Source organism: Mytilus trossulus, chromosome 2 (genome assembly GCF_036588685.1).
Source record: "Mytilus trossulus isolate FHL-02 chromosome 2, PNRI_Mtr1.1.1.hap1, whole genome shotgun sequence".
In the NCBI taxonomy this organism is placed as follows: domain Eukaryota; kingdom Metazoa; phylum Mollusca; class Bivalvia; order Mytilida; family Mytilidae; genus Mytilus; species Mytilus trossulus.
The window spans coordinates 20,070,558-20,095,481 of NC_086374.1; the positions used below are offsets into that span (position 1 = coordinate 20,070,558).

At 30.9% G+C, this 24,924-nt stretch overlaps 1 protein-coding gene across 1 annotated transcript in view; it reads left to right on the forward strand.

Moving 5' to 3' along the window:
* Window positions 1-6,801: 6,801 nt before the first annotated feature.
* Window positions 6,802-24,924, forward strand: part of LOC134706707 (mucin-19-like) — a 263,376-nt gene continuing 245,253 nt past the window's right edge. The window contains exons 1-21 of the mRNA XM_063565889.1: window positions 6,802-7,021; window positions 11,680-11,877; window positions 12,790-12,857; window positions 13,323-13,427; window positions 13,914-14,084; window positions 15,446-15,663; window positions 16,062-16,176; window positions 16,611-16,775; window positions 17,034-17,233; window positions 17,527-17,680; window positions 18,110-18,350; window positions 18,734-18,881; window positions 19,144-19,494; window positions 19,862-20,017; window positions 20,393-20,660; window positions 21,076-21,340; window positions 21,665-21,866; window positions 22,715-22,806; window positions 23,149-23,198; window positions 23,664-24,008; window positions 24,477-24,688. Coding sequence (XP_063421959.1) covers window positions 6,924-7,021; window positions 11,680-11,877; window positions 12,790-12,857; window positions 13,323-13,427; window positions 13,914-14,084; window positions 15,446-15,663; window positions 16,062-16,176; window positions 16,611-16,775; window positions 17,034-17,233; window positions 17,527-17,680; window positions 18,110-18,350; window positions 18,734-18,881; window positions 19,144-19,494; window positions 19,862-20,017; window positions 20,393-20,660; window positions 21,076-21,340; window positions 21,665-21,866; window positions 22,715-22,806; window positions 23,149-23,198; window positions 23,664-24,008; window positions 24,477-24,688 — 3,822 coding nt within the window. The 5' untranslated portion in view covers window positions 6,802-6,923. The remainder of the gene's footprint in view (window positions 7,022-11,679; window positions 11,878-12,789; window positions 12,858-13,322; window positions 13,428-13,913; window positions 14,085-15,445; window positions 15,664-16,061; window positions 16,177-16,610; window positions 16,776-17,033; window positions 17,234-17,526; window positions 17,681-18,109; window positions 18,351-18,733; window positions 18,882-19,143; window positions 19,495-19,861; window positions 20,018-20,392; window positions 20,661-21,075; window positions 21,341-21,664; window positions 21,867-22,714; window positions 22,807-23,148; window positions 23,199-23,663; window positions 24,009-24,476; window positions 24,689-24,924) is intronic.

Below are 24,924 nucleotides of genomic sequence, written 5' to 3' on the forward strand. Positions count from 1 at the left end.
GACAAGGATACAAGAATATCATAAACAATAATGACAGTATGATAAAGTACCACAAGTATCTAGATCATCATAAAAATGAATAAATATTTTATATATCAACAACATTAGGACCGAACAAACAAGTTCTATAATATCGTATCAACTAAAAGAAGTATATTGCTGTGCTTCAGCATCATGAATGAGTCACTGAAAATGGCAAGCTCGCGATAGAAATGTTTGATGCAACTCCTTCTCATGAGGTTAAATACAAGTGGAACTTGAAACCAAAGGATAGCTCTTCTTTAGTAATTCCTTTGAATACCTAATTTAACGAAGGACTGTATCATTTAATTAAATAAGCTTTGCTTATTTCAAAACCAATGCCTACGATCTGTTGAAAGATATATCTACTAAACAAATGCAATATTTGACAAGAAGAAATCGAAATATTTCACTCTTTGACCTTTAGGTAAAACCTGTAATAATGTCGTCATTAAATTTTCAAAACAAACATTAGATACGAGTGGTAAATGTATGCATACTTTCTACTTTGCAGAAATTATACTGTTCGGTAAAGTATTCTAATAGGCACCGATGAATGCACAGTTAGGTAAATATCTTGTATAAACGAGCTGGGGATTATATTGTAACAGGTGCTGTTTAATATAAATGTGTCGTGAAACTGTTTAAATCTGTAATCAGGCACCATATTGTCATTGAAAAATAAGTAAAACTTGATATATAAATGAATAGTATTTGTTCTGTTGTGTCATAACCTTATTGTGTTTTTATATTTATATCACTACAAAATAATATACCTTTACTATTGTGCTTATACAGATTCATAATAAATTATATATATCGTTATTTTCAACAACGCAAACAATTGTATAAACAAGGATAACTTTAAAGTACAAATAATCGTATATTTATATGAACCTTGTCAGTTATTTTCTTGTGTCATCACTTATATTTCTAATAAATTTAACAACTGTCATATTCCTTACTTGGAACATGCATTTTTTTGGTGTCGAAAATGGAGGATTAAACATGGTTTTTGTAGCTATCTAAACATCTTACTTGTATGGCAGTCGCATTCAATTCCATTATATTGACCACTATGAGTATTATAAAACAGACCGACATGTAATAGGTAAAAATGTTAAAAATAGGGGTACATCAGTCAACTTTGTGTTATAAACTTAATTACTATAAAAACAAACAAATGTGTAAAAAGAAAAGCATAAAGGCTTACAGAAAAAGCACATTAGCAAGACAAGAATACAAAAATTTACCAACGCACAATAACACATTGACGGGAAGTATAAGTACCGAGCCATGACTATTACCAAAAATAGACAGTAAATGTAATAATTTACACAGACATATCTGGCCTTCGTTAGTCTTGCACTATTTTTAACTTAAGTTTCTTGTATATAATTTGGAGTTTAGTATGACGTCCATTATCACTGAACTAGTATACATATTTGTTTAGGGGCCAGCTGAAGGACGCCTCCGGGATGCGGGAGTTTCTCGCTACATTAAAGACCCATTTGTGGATTTCGGCTGTTGTCTGCTCTATAGTCGCTTTGACACATTCCTCTTTTCCTTTCTCAATTTCATTTTAACATTACCTAGAATCTATTCTTCAAGGCCACTGTGTTTTATTTTTGTAGTTGATACGGAATATCTATCAATAAGGATTTTGAATCTTCCAATGAACTTTTTTTTAAAAGGACGAGACGTTCTGTGACATACCCCTGGTTTAACAACTTTCTGCTCTGACACTGGTGACGTTTTACAAAGTCTGAGTAGCAGCTGCAAGCTCTTGAATACTGAATGAGTTTTGGAAAAAAAATTCTTTGGTTTTCATGTTTTGACAATATGACAATATACCAGTTAGAGGTTTAGCTAGCTACATGATGAGGTTTTATCAACTCTTTTCTATATAGGAATATGCCTGTACCAAGTCAGGAACAGGTTAATTGTTTACCATTCGTTTGAAGTACTTGAACTTTGGAATTTGCCATTTAATTAGGGAATTTCCATTTTAAATTTTCCTATAGATCCATTGTAACAATCCTTAAGCAACACGACGGGTGCCACACGTGGAGCAGGATCTGTTCACCATTCCGGATCACCTAAGATCATCCCTAGTTTTTGGTTGGGTTCGTGTTGTCTATTCTTTAGTTTTCTATGTTGTGTCATGTGTGCTATTGTTTGTCTGTTTGTCTTTTTCATTTTTAGCCATGGCGTTGTTAGTTTGTTTTAGATTTATGAGTTTGACTGTCCCTTTGGTATCTTTCGTCCCTCTTTTTTAACATTGTTCACGATGCCATTGATAAAAAGTAGAAAGAAAAAGAGAAAATTTTAGATGTCATTTGTTTTTTTTTAGATTTTTCTTTATCAATAAATCATCAGAGATATTCGTCTCTAAAACATGTACCAAACCTTATATGCACTTCTCAATAAAATGACAGTATTTATTATGCACATTTATTAGAAATTAGACTGTTTAACTTTAATAAATATATGATATATGATTTATGTTTCATATGACATTCAATCAGTGTGAGTGCAGAAGCTGACATACCTTTTCACCTGCATTGTACCTTAATCACAAAAAGAGTTACACGCTAATAATTGGCATGGTATGGGGCTTTAAAAAAATATACCCTTTAAGCAATATTCTAACAAACATGAATAAAAGGTACAACAAAAGACGGTAGCAAAGAAAAGTTTTAATGCATTGATATACACAACACTGTGAGGGATTAAATGTTCTGCTCTTTGTAAGATCATCTAAACACTTTTACATTTTTAAAGTTAGTTTTTTTTTAAAGAAGCTGATTCACAGAAGAACTTAAGAAATCCAAAAACAACCAAGCCATTTTGAAAAATCATCTTATAACAACACACTTTAATAAAAGTATAGGATACACCCGATCCTAGCTTTTGCGCTAATTGGCATTTCATTTGCACCGAAATAAAATTATTCATTTGCGCCACAAACCATATGTCATTTGCGCCAAAAATAGTACATTTCATTTGCGCCTATTTTATAGGTAAATAAGGTTAACAAGATATTTATTCAGAACATACTTCAAATAAAATTTAAAAAACACAGTTTTTACTTTCATTATATCAAAAATTAGGCACCATAGAACAACATTGAAAGCACTATGATAATACATTGGTATGTTGCACCGAAACCCTTGAAACTACTTTCGGTCAAGGTTAATTCATTTCTGTTGTTTTCCAAATCTGTTGTTATTTTGTTGGTATCCCTAAACAACTTATCTCCATTTTTTATAATTTTAGATAACCTATAGGTGTGATCATCATAAATTAAAGGCATATTGCCTCGTGTGTCCACGACTTTCACTAGCAATATCGATATACGAAGATGCGATATGAGCGCAATGAGACAACTCTCCATCCAAGTCACAATGTTAAAGTAAATCATTACAGATCAAAGTACGGCCTTCAAAATGTCCCTTTCTACACGCACCTCAAACATGTGACATTTTATGATTTTAAACCATAGCGACTCTCAATTTTATATTAGAAATGAGAATGAATGTTATAAAAAATACTCCAAAATTAAGCAAAAAATCATAAAACTTGTCCGATATATTTTACCTGCAATATGACGTAAATGTAGTCTAGTTTTGGTGCCAATGAAATTGAAGCTTGTGGTGCATATGAAACATTGGATATTGTAAAAATAAGTACAAGGCAATGCGCCTGATACACCATCATGTTGTCTAAAACAATTGCACGTGTTCGCTTATGACAACAGTATGAATACAGAATGGATAAACAATGTTTATCTTATTTTTGGAATTGTTTTTAGAAATTCAAATGTGACGTCACATTGTGCTTTGAATGCTTTGGCTAACTTGGCTGTGATTTTTTGTGTTCTGGTTAAGATTGTTTTATGCAATGTATCCATTTTTATTCTGCAGTTAGAAACCACTTCGGTTTTATCTTGTATATTTATTATATAGTCATTTCATAAAAAAAAATAATATTATAAATGATAAGTATGTTCTTATCCCAGGCAGAAAACTCTAGCCGTATTAGGCACAACTTTTTGGAACTTTTTATCCTCAATGCTCTTCAACTTTGTACTTGTTTTGGCTGTCGAACTTTTTGTTTGTGCGTCAATCTTGTATTGACGAAACGCGCGTCTGGCGTATCAAATATAAAACCTGGTACCGTTTTTTTTGCTATTATTCGTTTGTTTCTCTGCCCTATATGTTCTCCTATTTATTTGTATTATTGTCCTGTCATGTAATGTTTTCATTTTCATGTTATATTAAACATTGCCATAAAAGCAGTAGGTTTGGCATGCCACAAAACCAGGTTAAACCCACCATTGATTTTCTTAAAATGTCAAGTACGAAGTCAGGAAATGGTCATTGTTATATTATAGTTCGTTTCTGTGTGAGTTACATTTTAATGTTGTGTTTCTATTGTGTCGAAGTTCTCCTGATATATTTGATGTGTTTCCCTCAGTTTTAAATTGTCACCCGGATTTGGTTTTTTCTCAATCGATTTATGAATTTCGAACAGCGGTATACTTCTGTTGCCTTTATTTAAGAGAAACAAGGGTATTACATATACGGTGTATATAATATATATATGTTAGCTGAAGTCTTTACAGTTTTTGATGGTGTTCTTATTAACCAGCCTTTAATTTACTTTGTTGTGATCGTTTCCTTTTTTCTTGTTAGTATGATATTGTCAGGGTTTTATCGGCTCATGAGTTCATCATTTCATTGACACCTTTCCCACACCAAATATCATACAGAATTTGACGAATATAGTGAAGCTTATAGACCTCTGGTATGAGTGCCAATGAGACAAATGTGCATTCATGTCACAATTTGTTAAAGTGAACAATAATAGGTCAAAGTACGGTCACACCGAACGACACGCTATAAGGGGTTCGAAAAATGACAAGTGTAAACCCGTTTAAACACGAAAACAAACGGTTTAATCTTTATAAAAGACGAAAAAATACTTCCAACTACATCAACAACTGACAACCACTGAACATAAGGTTCCAAACTTAGGACAGGTGCAAATAAATGCAGCAGGTTTAAATGTTTTGAGGAACCAATCTTCACCCGTACCTGAAACAATATCGTAACATTATAGAAATACTTTATTTCGGAAATTTTTATACGGATTATGCGATATGAGTTTAGTTCCATGTTGAATGCAATACGATGATCCATAGTTGCTTAAGTACACATCTGGTTATCTCTTTATTCTAATATAAAATGTTCTATTTGACATCTAAACTAAAAGAAGTTCAACACAGGAAATGTTTCTTCCTTAACTTTTTTAAGATACTAGTAATGTTTTTTTTCATTTTCGATGAACGTCAGTTACTGGTAGCCAAAAAATAAATAAAATGACAATAATACATTAATAACAACAGACTACTAGCAGTTAACTGACATGCCAGCTCCAGACTTCAATTAAACTGATTGAAAGATTATGTCTTCATCATATGATTAGGCACACTCCCTCTCGTTAGGGGTTTAATATCATACTATCATAAAATATATGAGAAGAACATAACCCGTGCAAAAATACAATTAAACATAAACAAAATAAAGTTATCATGAATATAATACAATTTTGTGCAGTAATATGCATAATGATACTAACGATCTCTAAAGAATCTTTAATCTGAATCTAACAAAAATATTGGACCACTGGCTTCGAATAAGTCGATACTTAATTGTGTATCATATATATCTTAAAAACTGAACAAAACAAAAAAATCCTTATAAAGTTATATCCAAAAGCTAAACTTTACCTGAAAAAGCATTCCCCCTAAAATATATACACTTTTGTATAACCATACAAAGTGCTAGGCATTTCATTAACCAGAATTGTAACAAAAACGAGCTTACTAAAAACGGAGCATTCGCTTATGTTTGGCTTCTTACGATCAGGCTACAAGTACTGTGTTTCGTTTGCTTGATGAATGCTGTAATGTGAAGTATAATTGATCAAATCCATGCCATTTGTGCTCTAGTGTCTCATTGGTAATCATATCACATCTCCATTTTTAAATGGCACTATATTACAAGATGTTAGCATCACCAGTAAATTCTATCATACCACATCTCCTTAATAGATGCCATTTTGAAATTCAACACCATATTTTCTGCATCATGCCTATAAATAAACAATAACCATTTAGTCATTACGTATGAGTTGATGCTTTTAACTATAGCATAACGATTTTACTTTTTCGCTAAGAGAGTAAGCATAAGAAATTTTATGTTTAACTTGGCGTGCCATCTCCGGTTGTAAACTAGCACAATTCTAAATAGGGGAAACTAATATTTCTTGTATGTAGAGTCGTTTTACATTCGTTACAAAACGGGCACTACACAGCTTTTTTTGTATGAACAAAAGAAACAAATATTTCATTTCTATATTACAATATGAAAAATAATCTCTCATTTCTGAAAACTATACAATCTTCTTAAAGTTAAGTAAACAACATATGTTGTTAAGGTTTTGTGAAAATTTATAACAGTTTTATTGACAGCTCCTGACCAACATTAAAAAGAGCGTATGAATATAATAAGATTGTCTATCACCAATCGATTCCCGTCTGAATAATGACTGTTAACCAATCGGAGTTGGACCAGATGTTGGGTCTATTCGATCAGATTGATTTGTAAAGAATCATCGCAGTTACTAGAATGCAAAATAGATAATGGAAAATGCTTACGTAAATATATCTGGTATAAAAAGCAAATCTTGACTGAACGCCTCAGAGGACAGTCGGTCCCTCCAGAGAAGAGAGATAGAATTGAGAACTTCTATTGTAATTAGTGTATACGGACATATCTAAAAACATTTACAAATTGGAAGTTCTTACAAAGACTTACGTTTTTCCTAAACCCATTATGGGACCAAAAATTACGGGGTCCTTACCGACCTACTTCATTGTGATACTATGGATAATAACAACTGGAACGTTACAATGGACCTCGGCACAGTCAGCGTAAGTCATTTTGTTAATACCATTTTAATTTTGGAAAATTATAGTTTGAATATAGATCGCTCTGTAATTTGTGTTTGTTTGAATTGCTTTTGAAGTCTTTGTACAAAGGGTTTTAAATATTTCAAACTTTTATGTATCAATTTTAAAAGTGTCTAAAAAAGGAGCTATAAAATAATGTAATTGGTTGATACTGGCATCCTTAAAATATCTTTTGAAATCTTGAAAGTTACATTTCGTTGAAAGAATATCATTTGACAAAGTTTATGTTTCTGGTTTTACTTAATTTCGACAAAATATAAAGCTTGTGATATAAGTTTTGAAATTCAACCTAACTGCATTAAAATTATATATTCACAATTAACTTTTTTTATCTGTTATGTACTAAAAGCATTTATTTTGTTCGTTTATGTCATGAACACATTTATTCTATTCGTCATGTACTGAAAACATTTATTTTATCCGCATGTCCTGAATATGTTAATATTTTCTGTCATCTACAAAAGCAAATTTATATCTTTACAATTAACTTGTGAATTCTGAAAACATTTATTTCATCCGTTATGTATTGAACATTATGTTATCCATCAAATTAGCCAATACCTTTACTTTAACAATTATGTACAGAAAATATTTATTTCATCCGTTTTGTACAGAAAACATCTAATTATCCGGCATGTGCAGAAATCATTTATTTCATCCGTCATGTACAGAAAACATTTATTTTATCCGTCATGAACAGAAAACATTTATTTTATCCGGCATGTACAGAAAACATTTATTTTATCCGTCATGTATAGAAAACATTTATTTTATCCGGCATGTACAGAAAACATTTATTTTATCCGGCATGTACAGAAAACATTTATTTTATCCGTCATGTATAGAAAACATTTATTTTATCCGGCATGTACAGAAAACATTTATTTTATCCGGCATGTACAGAAAACATTTATTTTATCCGTCATGTACAACAAACATCTATTTTATCCGTCATGTAATGAAAATAATTATGTTATCTGGCATGTACTCAATACATTTAATCTATCCAACAAATGTCTTAATATATTTATTTTATCCCACATTTGTTTCAGTACCCGTCATTTACAGAAAACATTTGTTTCGTCATTCATGTACTTAAAATATTAATGTTATCACAGTGTCACCTATCAAAACATTTATTTTGTCCGTTATTTCCCGAAAACATTTATTTCTATAAGTTATTGCTGAATACATTTGTTTTTATCCATCAAATAACTCAGTACAATTATTTTATCCGTTTTGTACAGAAAACATTTAATTTATCCATCATGTACAGAAAACATTTAATTTATCCGTTGCATACAGAATACATTTATTTTATCTATCATGAGCATAAAACATTTATATGTATCATGTTCTAAACTAAATATTTTTGTTTATCCGTCATGTGCAGATTCAATATATTTTGACTCCATTGTATACCGAAACAAAAATTATATTCGTCATGCATAGATTCCCCCCCCCCCCCCCCCCCCCCAAACCGACATCTGTGTACAAAGTTATGTGAGATGTCTATAACCGTTCATTAATTCGGAGGATAAATATAATAATTTATAGTTGTTATCTGAACTTCAAGTATCAAGTATAATGCATAGTCAATAATTAACTATGAAACGATGCTCCATGGGATAGACTAATCTATACTTATTGTTTAAAAGCTTGTTTATCTTTATTTATATCTAGTCCTATTTGGTTTTACGCAACTACTTTTAATTAAGTCTAATTTTTTAATTTCGTATACTATGTTTAGTGCCTGCTTAGACAGTAACACATTTATATGACTGAGAGGAAGTCAAAAATAGTAACTCATGTTCGTTCAACGATAAATTCGTTCATAAAAGGTCAAAACCTAGTAAATACTTGAATTATACAATCGTGGTTCCGTTTTTAATTTGTATTACATCCAAGGAGAATATAAATAGATCGATATGACCCATTTAGCACCATACTAATAAAGGATATAATTATGTTTTCCGAAATAGAAATATTGGAAATTAAAAAAAAGAAGAATTGTACTGAAAAATACCTCAAACCAAAAACTAGAATTCTGATTAGGCTATGGTTTTGCTATGGTTAACCTCTTAATCATTACAATGCAAAAAAGACACATGGATCACTATATATCTTAATTTACCCCACATCAGTTAAAGTACTTATGGAATCATAAAATATTTAAAGTATATTCCTTACAAATCAATTCAATTCATATAACTTACTAAACCATTCGTACATTGTCATTTTAGATCCGTTGTGAATATAAAAAAAATAATAAAATTGAATAAATAGATTAGATAAATGATGCCTGTACCATCTAGTATAAAATGTGAAAAACCTTTAAAATTAAACCAAAAGATGTGAGACAATATGGACAGAAATTTAATGAAAGGCTTATAAACCATTCAAACAAAATAAAAACATTAAATATTGCTCATACAATAGAATCCTAAAATTAATTAAACAGGATCTATTTTATACTACATGTTCTGGAGAATTTTACTCGTACTATTTTGATCTTTGTACAAATTCCTAAGTTTTGGCAGTCTAAACATACAAATATTTAGATTGATTTTCTATGACTGTATATTAGTTCTATTGACGTAATAGTACATACTGTAACATGCTGTAATAATGAGATATGTGGATTTAGTCTTTATTGAATTCTATTGACAAAAAATCATCCAATTAACTGGGATAAAACACCTTTTCAGGTAATTCTCAACTTTTATTTCTATTAATCTTCGCAAAGTTTGATGGAAATATAATATTATAGTTGATAGGGGAGTATGATCAGAGTAGAAAACATGAGTCTTATTATAATGATCATGACTTAGAAGGGGGAACACGAAAGCAAACAAAACCATTTCTTCTTAATTGTAACATGAAATAATACTCGTAGAGAACATGCAAGGAAGTACCATATTACATATACTCATTTTCTATAGTTTGTGTCCTCATTGGACCTTTGTCCGAGTTGTTCATTCTAATGTCTTTAAATTATTGAACATAGTTGTACTAATGACTGCAATATACCGGAGCTATTCATACTCACTTATAATAGTTAACACAAAAGCGTGGTCTTAAAATCTTATTCACTTATACTAGACTGCTTATACAACAATAAGAATCACCAGATTATAGCTATCTCATCTCTATTACGTCGTCCTTATTTGTTTTCTCGTAAAAAAATGTTGGATCATGGCATTCAGTAAACTACAGCCCTCTTCCCGCTCACCCGCGAGAGAAACGAACATAGATGTAGCCAACATAAGATCATTGAATGGCCTTCAACAATGAGCAAAGCCTATACCGTATCAAAAGCTATAAAAGTCCCTACATGACATTTTTCTTATACCACAGACTAGTTTATATATAAAAAAGCAGCTAAACAATCACTTGACTCTTTTGATGTGTGATAAATGGCTTACTCTAAACAGAATGATTGTAATTTTGATTATTTCGAGGGATTAGTCCAACACCGATCAATCGCAGCGTAAACAGTAGTTGATACATATATCTAAAATGCAACAACTTCTTTGCATTTAAGTTCAGAACAGTTTTTGAAAAGATGCTTTCTAAATTTGCTTTATATTTTAAACATTTCCCTCTTTCTTTTGTGATGTAGAAACACGGGACTATTAGAAATCAAATAATGCGATTGCAGTGGCCTATACGACGTTTAAAACTATATTAATTCCATAAAATTCCAACTGTTACATGCTTAAAACTCTTATTATCCTACCGGATTACTTCTTACATATTTTATTATTTGTGCAGTCAACAAATTTCTCGTCGGTATTGTAAAGCGTATTAGAAAGAAAATTTATTCTCACTGTTGTGCTATTAATTTCTATTTAAAGTGAGATTCCTTTGAAGGACTAAACACATTATTTACGTATAGAAATGATTAATCGAAACGTTCTTCCCTTTTAAAAGAGAGGTTTATTAAGGATTTTTTTCTTGTATTGTTGATTAACAAACTTTTAATAAGAACGTTAGAGAGATATATATAAATGAGAAAAAATGGCGTTTGTTCCAAAACATATTCTTTAAAAAACCTTTTGCTACCCATTACATTGAATTCAACGAAAATTTTCTACCCCTCCCTTTTTTTTTTATTATTCGAAGCAGTTCCAAGAATCGCAAAATTGCAGTTTAGAAGCAGCGACTCTAAGGGATCTATAAAAGAAAGAAAGCTATGCAAACACTGCAGCCTGTAGTTCAATTATTTTCGCTGGTTCATGTCTCATAGTTGTTTTTTGAAAAGTTTGTTAAACATTAGGCTGTTAATTTTCTCAATTAAAATGCTTCATATTCTATATGCCTGGGCCTTTCAATGTAGACTATACTCGTATGGATTTTTCTCATTGTTGAATGCCTTACGAGTGCCTGTAATTATCTTTGGTGGGTAGTTGTCATATTGGCAATCATACCACATCTCCTTAGTTTTTGTATCGCTACTTGAGAAAGCGTTTTTAATAGTGTTGTTAATATATAAAGACTGTGTACTTATATTTCGTTATGTATAATACAGAAAAGATTTGTTATAAGTATTTTTTTTATATGTTATATATAAATTACATTGTAAACTTAAAACATTATCTTGTTTCTATGTATTGTAGTCATGTATGTACTCACACCAAGAACACAGTAGAAGAAAAGGCGGATAAGTGTACATCATTTCTTTCCTTTACGTTACAAGGATACAGCCTGAACCGGACCTCGTCCTTCCCTGGGATGAGCACGACTGATATCAATAACGCTTTAAACAAAATCATGTCATCTTCTGCAGATCAAGATAAAATCTGCTATTTCTATAGGTAAGTGTAAGATTGTTATCATCGATGTGATACAGTTGTTTTGTGCTGATGCGGCATAAAGCAATCAGCAATCAATTGAAAATTACCAGGAGTAAACTCAACCTGGATTAGAGTTATATCACATAAACTATTTCCGCTTATAAAAAATAATAGCAACGTACGTGCTTCCGACGTGCTTTTATTGACGAATCTTCATCTGGAAATGAATAACGAACCTTTTAAAAACCAAAGCCGTGTACGAATAGTTCTATGACCAAAAGGGACAAACAAGGGAAACTGATCGTTCATTGTGGCCATTTTACCGTAAACACTTAATGTTATATCATACTTTGTATTATCAAATGAAATATAACTGTTCTCGAATTTAGAAAAAAAAACCATTACGACCCTAAAAAGTCAATATGAAATATAAAAGAACTTTTGAAAAGAACCTGGAAATATTTACATGTCATTGTTGAATGACACAACTTGTAATCTCCCTTTCTATTACCAGTCCCTAATACAAATTTACTCACAAGGAAGCAATAATTGCTGAAACAAATTCATGGTTCTGTTGAAAGTTTAAGCAATGTTCTATCTATAGTAGATATACTCCCGTTGGAATTATTAATTCCAAATTTGATAGGACAAATTGGTCCTGTATTTACAAAAAAGGTGAAGATTACGGATAATAATAAAATATCCCCACATGAAGGGGATGGACGAAATACAAATTTAATCTTTATTGTTTGTTGAAAAATAAATTTCAATTTATAAAATTTGACAAATGTGTTCTTTTGAATGTTATTAGTTTTGACGAAGAAGTGCTAAATATAAGAGAATATTTGATATACATCTATAGAATGACATTATTAAGTAATATATAATTGCAATAACCCTAATTTTCACGATCTTTTGATATCTTCTCTATAGAAATAAAGAATATGAGGTGACTGAGTGTTGTAGCGGATATCAAAACGGAACAGGCATATGCGACACTCGTAAGTATACTGTTTTAATAATAAGCTTTGTATATCTTACCGTAAACGGGTATTAGCTGTCAAATTCAAGTCACCGATTTTACTCAAATTCTTGTATTTCATGTTTACTTTAACAAGTATCAAAATTACAATTAGTCCAAAAGGACAAATGCATGGACTCTTTCTAGTGTGTCCGATTTTAATGCTTGTTTTTTTTAAAAGTTTAAACGCTATCTAATTCCAAAGACGGTTGAAGTTCAATGAACCGATCTAAACAGACACATAAATATAAAGAGACAGACTGACACGCGCAATCGTACAATTTTCGATAAGTTTTCTTATTCTTTTTTTTTCTTTTTACCTGTTTTCACTTTTCAATAGTGACATTTTTTAAGAACTGAACACGCTATTAAGCCCAACTATAACCCCAGCTAAACATTGTAATAATATAAAAATACATATATATCAAATATTCATATATTTCAGCTATTTGTTCAAATCCGTGCAAAAATGGTGGTGTTTGCTCAAAGCCAGAAATGTGTGACTGTGGGGCTGAGTTCACAGGAATCATGTGTGAAGACAAAAAAATATGTAAGTTTTAAACCAAAAATACCGAAAAAAACATATTTGAAAGACAGCAAGAAGCACTGCATTATATGCTCCTATTAGGAAAGGTGCATATACATTGGAAGTTTTTCTGGTGATCTATATATATTTGCTTTAAAAAACATAACTTTATAAGGTGGTGTTCTCTTGGTGGTATGATAAAAGATCTTTTGTTGTAAATTTTCATTAATACAACTACTTTAAAAGGAAATATTATGGTGTTCCCGCGACTAAAACATTTCATTGGCATACGCACTCTAAAAGTTAGTGTTAAGGTGGTCGTCTTACGATTTACACTCTTATGCTTTACGTATTCATTAATATAATCTCTTTAAAAGGAAGTGTTATGTTGTTCAAACGATAAAAAGATATGATGCTATAAGTATTCACCAAAATAATCACTTCATAAGGAACATTTATTTTCATTGAAATAGTATACACTTAATCGTTATTTCGTTACTTTTTATTCAGATGCCGGCGAAAATGAACGGTACTGTTACAAAGGTGCAACCTGTGGCAGTGTCAAAGCCGAAGGTGCAGAAAATATACGTCTTCCACAAGCTGATTGTTGTGCTTTAGCAGATGCCCAAAGTTGGGGTGTTGGTACCGAAACTTGTACCAAATGTATCAAGACAGAAGGAGGTATGTAAAAAAATACTATTTATCTCTTTGTTAACATTTTTGGTCGCAAGTAACATTTGCCAGATAAACACTGTAGAACAACATTAGAAAATGCTTTCTAGAGTTTCCAATTTTGTTCGAAAAAATAGTAATTGGAGGAATAACGATCTAGGTTATATTCTTTCTTTGAGATTACTGTTGTATTTAACAAGTTCTTAATATATCTTTAACTAAGACAAGATTTAATTACAGTCATTTTTGTCGAGCCTTCGACTTTAGTCGAAAAAGCGAGACTAAGCTATCCTACTTTCCGTCGTCGTCGGCGGCTGCGGCGGCGTCCACAAATATTCACTCTGTGGTTAAAGTTTTTGAAATTTTAATAACTTTCTTAAACTATACTGGATTTCTACCAAACTTGGACAGAAGCTTGTTTATGATCATAAGATAGTATCCAGAAGTAAATTTTGTAAAAATAAAATTCCATTTTTTTCGTATTTAACTTTTAAATGGACTTAGTTTTTTCTGCGGGGAAACATTACATTCACTCTGTGGTTAAAGTTTTTGAATTTTAATAACTTTCTTAAACTATCCTGGGTTTGTACCAAACTTGGACAGAAGCTTGTTTATGATCATAAGATAGTATCCAGAAGTAAATTTTGTAAAAATAAAATTCCATTTTTTCCGTATTTATCTTTTAAATAAACTTAGTTTTTTTCTGCGGGGAAACATTACATTCACTCTGTGGATAAAGTTTTTAGAATTTTAATAACTTTCTTAAACTATCCTTGTTTTGTACCAAACTATGACAGAAGCTTGTTTATGATCATAAGATAGTATCCAGAAGCAAATTTTACAAAAAAATAAATCCATTTTTTCCCGTATTTTACTTTTGAATGGACTTAGTTTTTCTGCAGTGAAACATTACATTCACTCTGTGGTAAAAGTTTTTAAAATTTGAATAACTTTCTTAAACTATCCTGGGTTGTACCAAACTTGAATAGAAGCTTATTTATAATCATAAGATAGTATCCAGAAGTAAATTTGAAAAAAAAAAATCCACTTTTTCCGTATTTTACTTTTAAATGGACTTAGATTTTCTTCCAGTTAACATTACATACATGTACCTGTAAAGTCTGCAGTTAAAGTTTTTAAAGCATTTATTAGATTCATAAACTATGCTGGATTTTTACCAAACTTGGACAGTACATGGTAGCTTCTTACAATCAAAAGATTGTATCAAGAGGAATATTTTTATTGATTTTTTTTCCCTCATTTTTGTTGAGCCTGCGATTTACAGCAAAAGTAGTAGGCGAGAGAGACACTGGGTTCCGCGGAACCCTTACAATTTTTTTTATACTTATGTATCTAATTACCATATTCAGGAACTGAAGGAATAATTCAGCAGAAGTTCAATCCAAACTTCAGAACCTGTTTTAACTTTGGACCTTTTTACTACCGTACATTTGATGGGTATGAGTTTGCTTTCCCTGGTCTGTGTACATACACCTTGGCCATGGATAAAGGAACCGGAGGCTCAACACCACTGTGGCATGTACAATCAAAGATTATCAGATGTGATTCAAGTGAAGACTGCCTAAAGGTAGGACAAATGAATTCTTATATGGAACTTTAGGCCGAAGATGTAGTGTTAATGAGAAAACATCAGATGAAATAATAAGTCAAAACTTTTTAAGTCACATAAGCAGCTTGAAATAAACGTAACCCATCTAATAAGACATGTGTAATAGTATCAAGCCAACACATATATTCTGTGACTTTCCGAAATGTATTTTGAGAAATTACGCATTTACAAGAAATAGTAGAAAGCTATTCTTAACGGAAATACTGTATATCATATTAGCAAGCTCATAGAAAACTTAAGGATTTATTTTACGAAATTATACATATTGTTCAAAAGTGTTCAGCTCAAACTCTTGCAGCTTTATAAATTTCTTACAAAGTCAATGTTTTTATACTGATTCCTTTTTACTTTCGTAGAGATTTACTTTACAAGTATCAGGAGAGACTATTACATTAGAAAATGGATTAGTATATATAAACGATGCTGAATTCCCATTGATTTTGGAGTCACCAAAAGAAACACCAGGCAGAAGTAAGATATGATATATACATATAAAAATAAAAAGAACTGACACAAAATATACCAACCAAAGCATACGTTATCTAGACTCTTAACAGTGTGACTAGCCCTGTCTTGCAAAAATCTTTTAATAAATGTTAACATGCTATCAAATATCTGCTCAGACACCAAGTTCCAAAGATAGGAGTAAAAAGAGTCAATTTAAAAGAATGTAATAAAATGAAAGATAACGAGATATTGTTCAATAACCAAAGTAATTGAGATTGAATTTCAACATAAAAAGAAACATTTTAGTCATATATTTATATATATATCTATATAAATATAAATCTTCATTTTGTTTTGTTAGTAGCAAAATTGAATTAGTTCTTTATGACATTGATTTAGCTCCTAGACAATCAAATGATCCATATGCTGTTACTAAATCTTATTTCTTATTTGATTAGCTGCAACAATAATGAAGAAAGGAGACTGGACTTTTGTAACCTGTCATATTGGAGTTAGCCTGAAGGTTGATAAATATTCAGCTATATATATCACATTAGATAAAAGTAGAATCCAAGCAGGATCTGTTGCTGGTATTTGTGGTGACTTTGATGATAACCCTTCAAGTAAGTAGAATCAAGCATAAGAGGTATAAGAGTTTAAAAGATGAAACATATATGTGTTCTGTATTAAGTTAAACAATAATAATTTTGTAAGATAAAAACCTTCGAACACTTTTTTCTAGTTAGTTATATAATGCTTGCTTTATCTTATTTCATAAATACAAATACACGAGAAAGATTTTTCCTAATGACTAACAGCAATTTAATGTCAGGACTAGGGCAATAATATTGTGCTCTAATGATTTTTTTCTTCTTCTAAAGATGACAAAATGACAAGAACTGGAGACCCAGCACCAAATATTGTGTATGCTGCTAACACATGGACCGTAGCTAATGAGGCCACACAGTGCCCAGGAGCAGGTGTGATGCAGGATTATTGCAAAACAACACAAGATAAACAAAATGCTGAACAAGCTTGTTCAACTATTTTGTCTGGTATTTTCTCTGAATGTCATAAATTGGTAAGTTGTTGGATATATCTAAAATTGAAATGAATCAAAAAGATAAATAATACATGAAAATGTAGATGCAATATAAAGATAACGTAAATAATGTTAATGCAAAACATCAATCGGGTTTGTTTTACTATAAAAATGTAATTTAAGATGCGACACATTAAATATGAATTGTGTTTCTTTTTGTATATAATGAAGAAAAAAACCCACAATATTCGTTAACTTATTTCGATAGCTGTATTAAAAAAAGACCAATTAGTTGATAATAAAATTATAATTATTATATGATATATTTCCAGGAAAGTCCATATTTCCTTTATAATCTATGTGTCAACGAAGTATGCAAAGCCGGCAATAACTCTGATACAGTGAAATGTGAATACAGCGGAAGATTTGCACAGTCCTGTGCAGCATTGGATGTTATTGTTTTCTGGAGATCATCAAACTTTTGTCGTATGTACATTATTCTTTTATTTCAATGTTAGAAAATAAAACTTAAATATTAAGACTATCAAAAATATTTGAAAGCGTTAAATGATTGTGTTGTCACGAGTATGTTGGTAGGTGTCAAGTATTCACACTATTCAAATCATCTATAAGAATAACAATTGTATCACCAACATTCTGATTTTGTTCTATGAGTTGAGATAGTTGAAAAAATAAAATGAAAAAAGATGAATATCCAAGATGAAGAAATGAGCAAGTTGATCTACAATAGCTGTTTCAAAAAGGATAGATATATGAATTTTTTAATTTCAATTTTATGAAAACTAGTTATTTTTTCTAAAGTCTTATTTTGCAAATCTTGCTAAATGCGGCGAATGTATGTCACAATTGCAACCAACTAATTGCACGGACTGTAAAGGTTTATTTTTCTTTCAGCAAAAACCTGTGAAGACGGAAAGGTTTACCGTGAATGTTCATCAAAATGTCCCCGAACCTGCAAAACTCTTTACAGTGTGTTACCAGATAGTTGTATGGAGGATTGTGTGTCTGGATGTGAATGTCCAGTAGGTCAATTTATACAGGACGGAGTTTGTGTTAAAGCAGAACAATGTCAATGTGAATTCAACCGTAAACGATACAACAATGGAGAAACCATAAAGAACGGATGCAACGCATGGTTAGTATATGTATACATTATATGTTAAAACAAAGAAAGTTTCATTTCCATCATTTACAGTATCTGTAAGCAAACTTAAAGAGCTCAACCTGTTAAAACCATACTAACTAAATAATTTTGATTCTGGAATTCATAAAAAAAATTGTTGCAACATATCATGAACATTACAGGAGGAAAACAAAGAACAAACTGTAACAAATTTCAATGTGTTGAAAAACAAAAGAAATATTTTAATAGTGCTTTATAGAATAAATTAGTGAAAAATTTCTCACCCCAAAGAAAGATACCAAACGCCATGAATTTATGTTTATATCTTGATGATTCAGAATGTTGGATTGCTCATTAACCTATACATACAATAAATAAATTGTGTTATTTTTTAGCAAGTGTACGTATGGAAGATGGCAATGTACAGAAGATAAATGCTCAGAAATGTGCGAGATAGTTGGTATTAATCATGTAACAACGTTCGACAACTATCAGTATTCATTTGCACCCGCAAGTCAAAGCTGTACATTTAGTGTGGTTATGGTATGTGCTTTTTATACATAGATTGTAGTTTTGTGGAAACAAAATACTAACCGCAAACATATATGTTATAAATATCATTTTATATTGTTTGTAATTCATTGAAAATACGTATAAGATATGTGTTGAACTGGAAAATGGCAGAAACAGACTTTAAATTTGAGATAGTTTTAAAATAATAAAAAATTAAGGAACTTCTATCATATTGGAGATATATTTTATTTATATTAAATTTATTTTAATTGTCTTTTTATCATTTTAACAGCCAATTCCAGGGGTTACAGATGACCCAAGGTCTGATCTCAACATTGAAATGTCAACAGCAAGATGCCCAAATATGAAAGAAGACATATTTTGTTTGAACAAACTTGTAATTCAATACAGAAGTATGCGAGTCACATTGGAAGGAGAAAAAGTACATATTTTTGATCAGGAAAATCCATCCACCGGCGAACAAGAATTGAAAAATATTGACACTCAACCATTCCATTCAAAACATATGTACATCAAATCAGCCAGTAACAAATACAGAATGGTGAAAGCCTTTGGATTCAAAGTCTTATTTGACAAAAGAAGAGCTGTATATATTTACCTCGCTCCTTATTTTGCAAACAAAGTAAGTACTAAGACTGTGTAAACAAGTTGATGTTATAGTATTTGCAGCAATTAAATAATATATGTGTTTATTTATACTCATTTTATTTTCTAAAGAAGAATTTGTTTGAAGTGAAAAGATGTTTGCAATTATGTGAAGGAATAAAATAATGCTCTTCAACATCGTACTTTTTATTTGGTCTTTTTATCTGTTTTGAATTTGTGTATCACTGGTGAGTCTTTTGTAGACGAAACGAGCGTCTGGCGTAAACATAAGATTTAATCCTGGTATCTATGATGAGTTTATTGTAAAGGAATTCACTTTATCTCAATTTTGTTTTACCTTCAAATAATCTACACTATTTTAAGTTTCATTTTGTTTTTCTCAGGTCATCGGTCTTTGTGGAAAATACAATTACCAACAGGATGATGATTTCTGCACGCAAAACGGAGTGGTTGAAACCAATGCTGTCAACTTCGTGGACCGTATGAGAAATGACGAGTGCCAAGTTAAAGAGCCAAGTATAGCTTCCAATCCAACAGAGGTATGCATGAACGGATATTATTTTAATAATACTCAAATTCAACAAATGATCAGGGATGATAAAAGTTGATTGTATTCGTAAACTATAGAGCACATTTCAAATGGTTATTGAACGAATGTGTTGTTTACCAAAAAGTAACTTAACAAGTTTGAAGGACATATGTTTCGCTGTTTGTATACTAATTAAGCTAGTTGACACCAATTAAAAATCATATTTTGTATTAAAGCAGTCATAACCATGACATATAGAAAAAACGACACAATCTCATACAACAGTCAACAAAACTAAAAAAAAAAAAAAAAAAATAGAATATGCTAGAATCTCAAATAAGGTTTGTGCTTCTTTCTTTCTTTATTTTTTTAAAACCTTTTTTAGGACACCACTGCAAAACAAGAATGTATATTTTTAAACCCAGACCAAGGAACTCTTAATCCAGAACAAGGATCACTATTCGGATCTTGTTTGGAAGTAACAGACAAAATCCAATATTACTATGACAAATGTGTACAAGATAACCTCGCTAGGAATGGTATATCTATCAAAGAGGCCATGTGTGATATGGTTGCAGCCTTTGCAAGACATTGCTCACTTCAAGGAGAAGCTATAGACTGGGGAACTTATGGAACCTTACAACAAGACTGTCGTAAGTTAGACCAACACTATCTTTTTTTTATCATTCAATTGGATTATACAAAAATTAGTCATAAGATGTTAAAAAGCAAACATTGAGTACAGACTATTAAAAACAAATTGAGATTAAATAAGAAAGGGGAGATTTTTTTCCAAGCTACAGATGAATGTTACTGATCAGTCTTTCAGCGAACTCATACTTTATTTTTATATCAAAATCATTTTGTGTAGAAAATTTAATGTTAATCTTACTAATAGGGAGTTGTTAAGCTTTAATATTTTGTCATTTTAATATTGAGAATCGACAATCAAAAACCTTTTAATGGTACCCCATTAAGATGTTTAACATATAATACACATTGAGTTAATATATAAATAAGCATAGACTTATACATTTTCTATTAATTGATTAAATTTTGACCTTTTAGACGACTGGGTTTCCTGTAGTAACTTAAATGGTATGCAATACAAAGAATGCGGCAAATTGTGCAGTGGAAACTGTAGGGACTTCGAAATCGGCGATTCAAGTTGTGAAGAAGAATGCATTCCTGGTTGTCAATGCCCGGATGGAGAATTTTTGGATGATCATGGTGAATGTGTTAAACGTCAAGATTGTACCTGCTACGACAAATACAGTTTTGGTAATAAAGTATGGGAACATGGTGAGAATATCACAAGACAGTGTGCCATATGGTAAATATTATTATACCTTTAATGATTTAAGTTTCAAGTTTAATTTTCTGCAAACAATTTATATTTATATTTTATTGGTAAAGCATAATTAACAAGAAGAAAGAAATGAAATTATTTTGTTTCTCTTTGGCAAAAATTTAATCACAAAATCATTGATAAAGTACCGAAATGTTTATCTAATGCTTATACTTTAATAAGATAAATAAGAACCATAAATTGGACAGAATGGTAAAGATTTTTACAATCTATTCACAATCATACTATAAAAAACCAACATTATTCAGGTTACTTGCTATGATCCTTAAAAAATATCATTTATTACAGTACATGTTTGGATGGTGCATGGGATTGTGATCATAATGAATGTGAAGATATTGTATGCCCCAAAAATCAAGAATACATTGAAGCTGACTCAATCTGCAATGTTCACAAGACTTGTGCCAATATCGATTTGAAGATGACATGCAATGACAATACACATTACAAAGGCTGTGGTTGTACCAATGGTACAGTAATGGCACCTGATGTGAGTACTATTATCATTATAAGTATCAAACTAGTTAAGATACATGATTCATAAGCACAAAGAAATATTCATCTATAGACTTTTTAATTTGCAATGGAAGATTTTTGTTTACTGTTGAATATTAACCTACCGTATGCAAATACATATATTCTGATTGGTACTTCAAAAATGGCGAAAAAGGCAACGTTTATTCCGTTAGTTCATATACGAGCTAAATTTTAAAAGCTGGCACAAAATTGGGACCGTTTGAATAAAGGCAACAGTAGTTAAACGATGTTCAAAATTCATCAATAAACAAATCATGGTTAGAAACAAATACTGCGGGAATCGTATGAACTTCTTAACCAGGAAACCGATGTCCATGGGATATGGGTCTCCTGCTTTAAATACATCGCCAGCTATGTGAATCCACGTGAGTCTAAATGTCACAAATGGAAACATACAAAATCGGTAAAAAGACAACAGAAGCTGACATTCCACTGGTCTGGGGAAAATTTATTTCTAGTAAAATTATAATACGTGTTTTTAATAATCCTCACATGATGTGTAGCTTGAAAACAAGCTCGATGACTTATTCTATTTATTGAAAAAGCACGATATAAATTATATTTTGGTCATGCCTAAAACAACTATGTCATTATTTGTATTCAAACTGATAATTCCTTAAAAAACCTTTCTAAAGGTTTTCTTTCGTCTTGTTATTTCAAACATGTTTATCATTTCTATATACGGGTTATTATAATAAAATATCAATCAAAATATAGAATCACAGTAGCAAAAAAATAAATAGTAAAGAGAAATGAAATGATTTGGATTGGGCAACTTATATGTTTTCGTGTACTTTTTAGGGATCATGCGTTGAACCAGAGAGATGTCCTTGTATGTATGGCCATGACTACTATAAAGAAGGAGACGAAGTTACAATTAAATGTGTCAGAATGTGAGTAGAAAAAAATAAAATGCTACCAAGAAATACTAAATAAAGTCTAGTATATAATTTAACTATTAACATTGCTGTTTCTTTCAACTTAATTGTGACATTGACATTTGCAGCTACATGTTTGTTATCATCAGGCCATATATAATTTGTATGATGAGAAATTATAACTGGAAATAGTTAAACTTATTGTTACTTATATTTATTTGAATATAATCAAATTATTTTATATCATTTTAAAGAACTTATTCCTCAGTCTTATACTAGTTTTCGTTTTCTTTCTATCTATCATGAGTTGATATGCATACTTTAATTTGAAATAACTATACCTAATGTTTATTGCAGGAAATGCCAAAACCGACATTTCATCAAGGTTGGAGAAGTGGACTGTCCAGGTAATTATATAACTGCCTATTATATTATTTGTTATTGAACATATTTATAATTACTTAGTTTTGTCAGAAAACTATTGGTAAGTTGATAATAGGGAAACAAAATGGTAGAAGGGCATTTATGCATTATCACTTTATTCCGTACATTCTATATACAATTTATTATAACAGCTCAAGGCATAACTACTTTATTGACAAAATAAATAAAGGCATCAGTACGTAGTATACCACTGTTAAAAATTCTTAAATCGGTAGAGAAAGAGAAAAAATAATCCGGTTTACAAACTAAAAGTGAGGGAAACGTATCAAATATAAGAGGACTGCGACAAAACAGAAACACAACATTTAAATGTAACACACACAGATACTAGAATGTAACGGCTAACGTAAAAGGCTTATTTTGTGTCATTTTCTTTCTAAATATTGTTTATTGTTTATTCTATACAAAAACATCTTTTGCATTTCTAGGTACTTGCTGGGTATATGGAGATCCTCATTACACAACTTTTGATGGCAAGGGCTATGCATTCCAAGGATCCTGTAAATATTTCCTGGTAGCAACAGACGATAATTCATTTAGTGTAACAGTCGAAAATGTTCCTTGTGGAACAACGAGTGTAACATGTACCAAATCAACTGTTATAACAATCAAAAGTACCGTAATCCATCTCATCCGTGGTGAACAAGTAAAGATAGGAAATACACCACTCACAAGTGACCAGTACAATAGTGAAGGACTGGTTGTTAGTACACATAGTTACTGGACAGTAATTAAAGCCACGTCATTGGGAATTGCAGTTTTATGGGATGGAGGTGCGTATTTAAATACGATTACACAAAACATATCAGACTAGTATTATATATATTTCAAACGCCTTAATTATTTGCAGATTATGGCGAAAAAATGGTTCATGATTTCAATAAAAGAACATTGCTAGTCTCATCCAGTATATCTTTGGTTTATATTTTATATTATGGCTGTAAGGAATTAATATTAACTTTGTTCATGATGTTCACTTTGAAATTTCTGATGAGGTTTTAGAGAATAAACCAAATGTTATTTTTAACTTTTACAAACATACACAGTATAAGACATTTCCTAACATTGCTTATATTATTCACGCACTGCGTTTTATGAAGGTTTGAGGGATCAGCAAATTGATGTGTCATCATCTTGTTTATAATTATATAAAATTTGTAACATTTTCAAAACTGTTTATTTTAGACCATAACGTTGTTTTGTCTTTGTTTTTAATATGTGCATTTGATTTCCTTTTAAAGGAACCAGAGTTGAAGTCAGTTTGAACAAAACACAATGGATGGGCAAAGTTAAGGGACTTTGTGGAAATTTCGACGGATTGTCTGAATCTGGAGAAATGATGACCAAAGAAGGCAGTGAAGCAACATCAATAATTGAATTTGCCAAAAGTTGGACGGTCGATACAACATGTGATGATTCAGTTACTGCTGAATCTACTGAAGGTCCATGTACTGTAAGTACTGAGTTTTTTTTATGTTTTGACAGTTGTCTTTTTATTTGAAAAGTATAAACTATTCAGTAAGTCATCAACGATTTAACATTTAATTTATTCACTATTATATATCATGTATCATCAAGTATTAAAAAACCCGTCTTTTAGTGGTGTTGAAACTAATTCTAAGCTTAATTATGTAGCCCAAATTTTTTAATAAATGAAAACGACATATGCAGTCAGTTAATTCAGTTGAC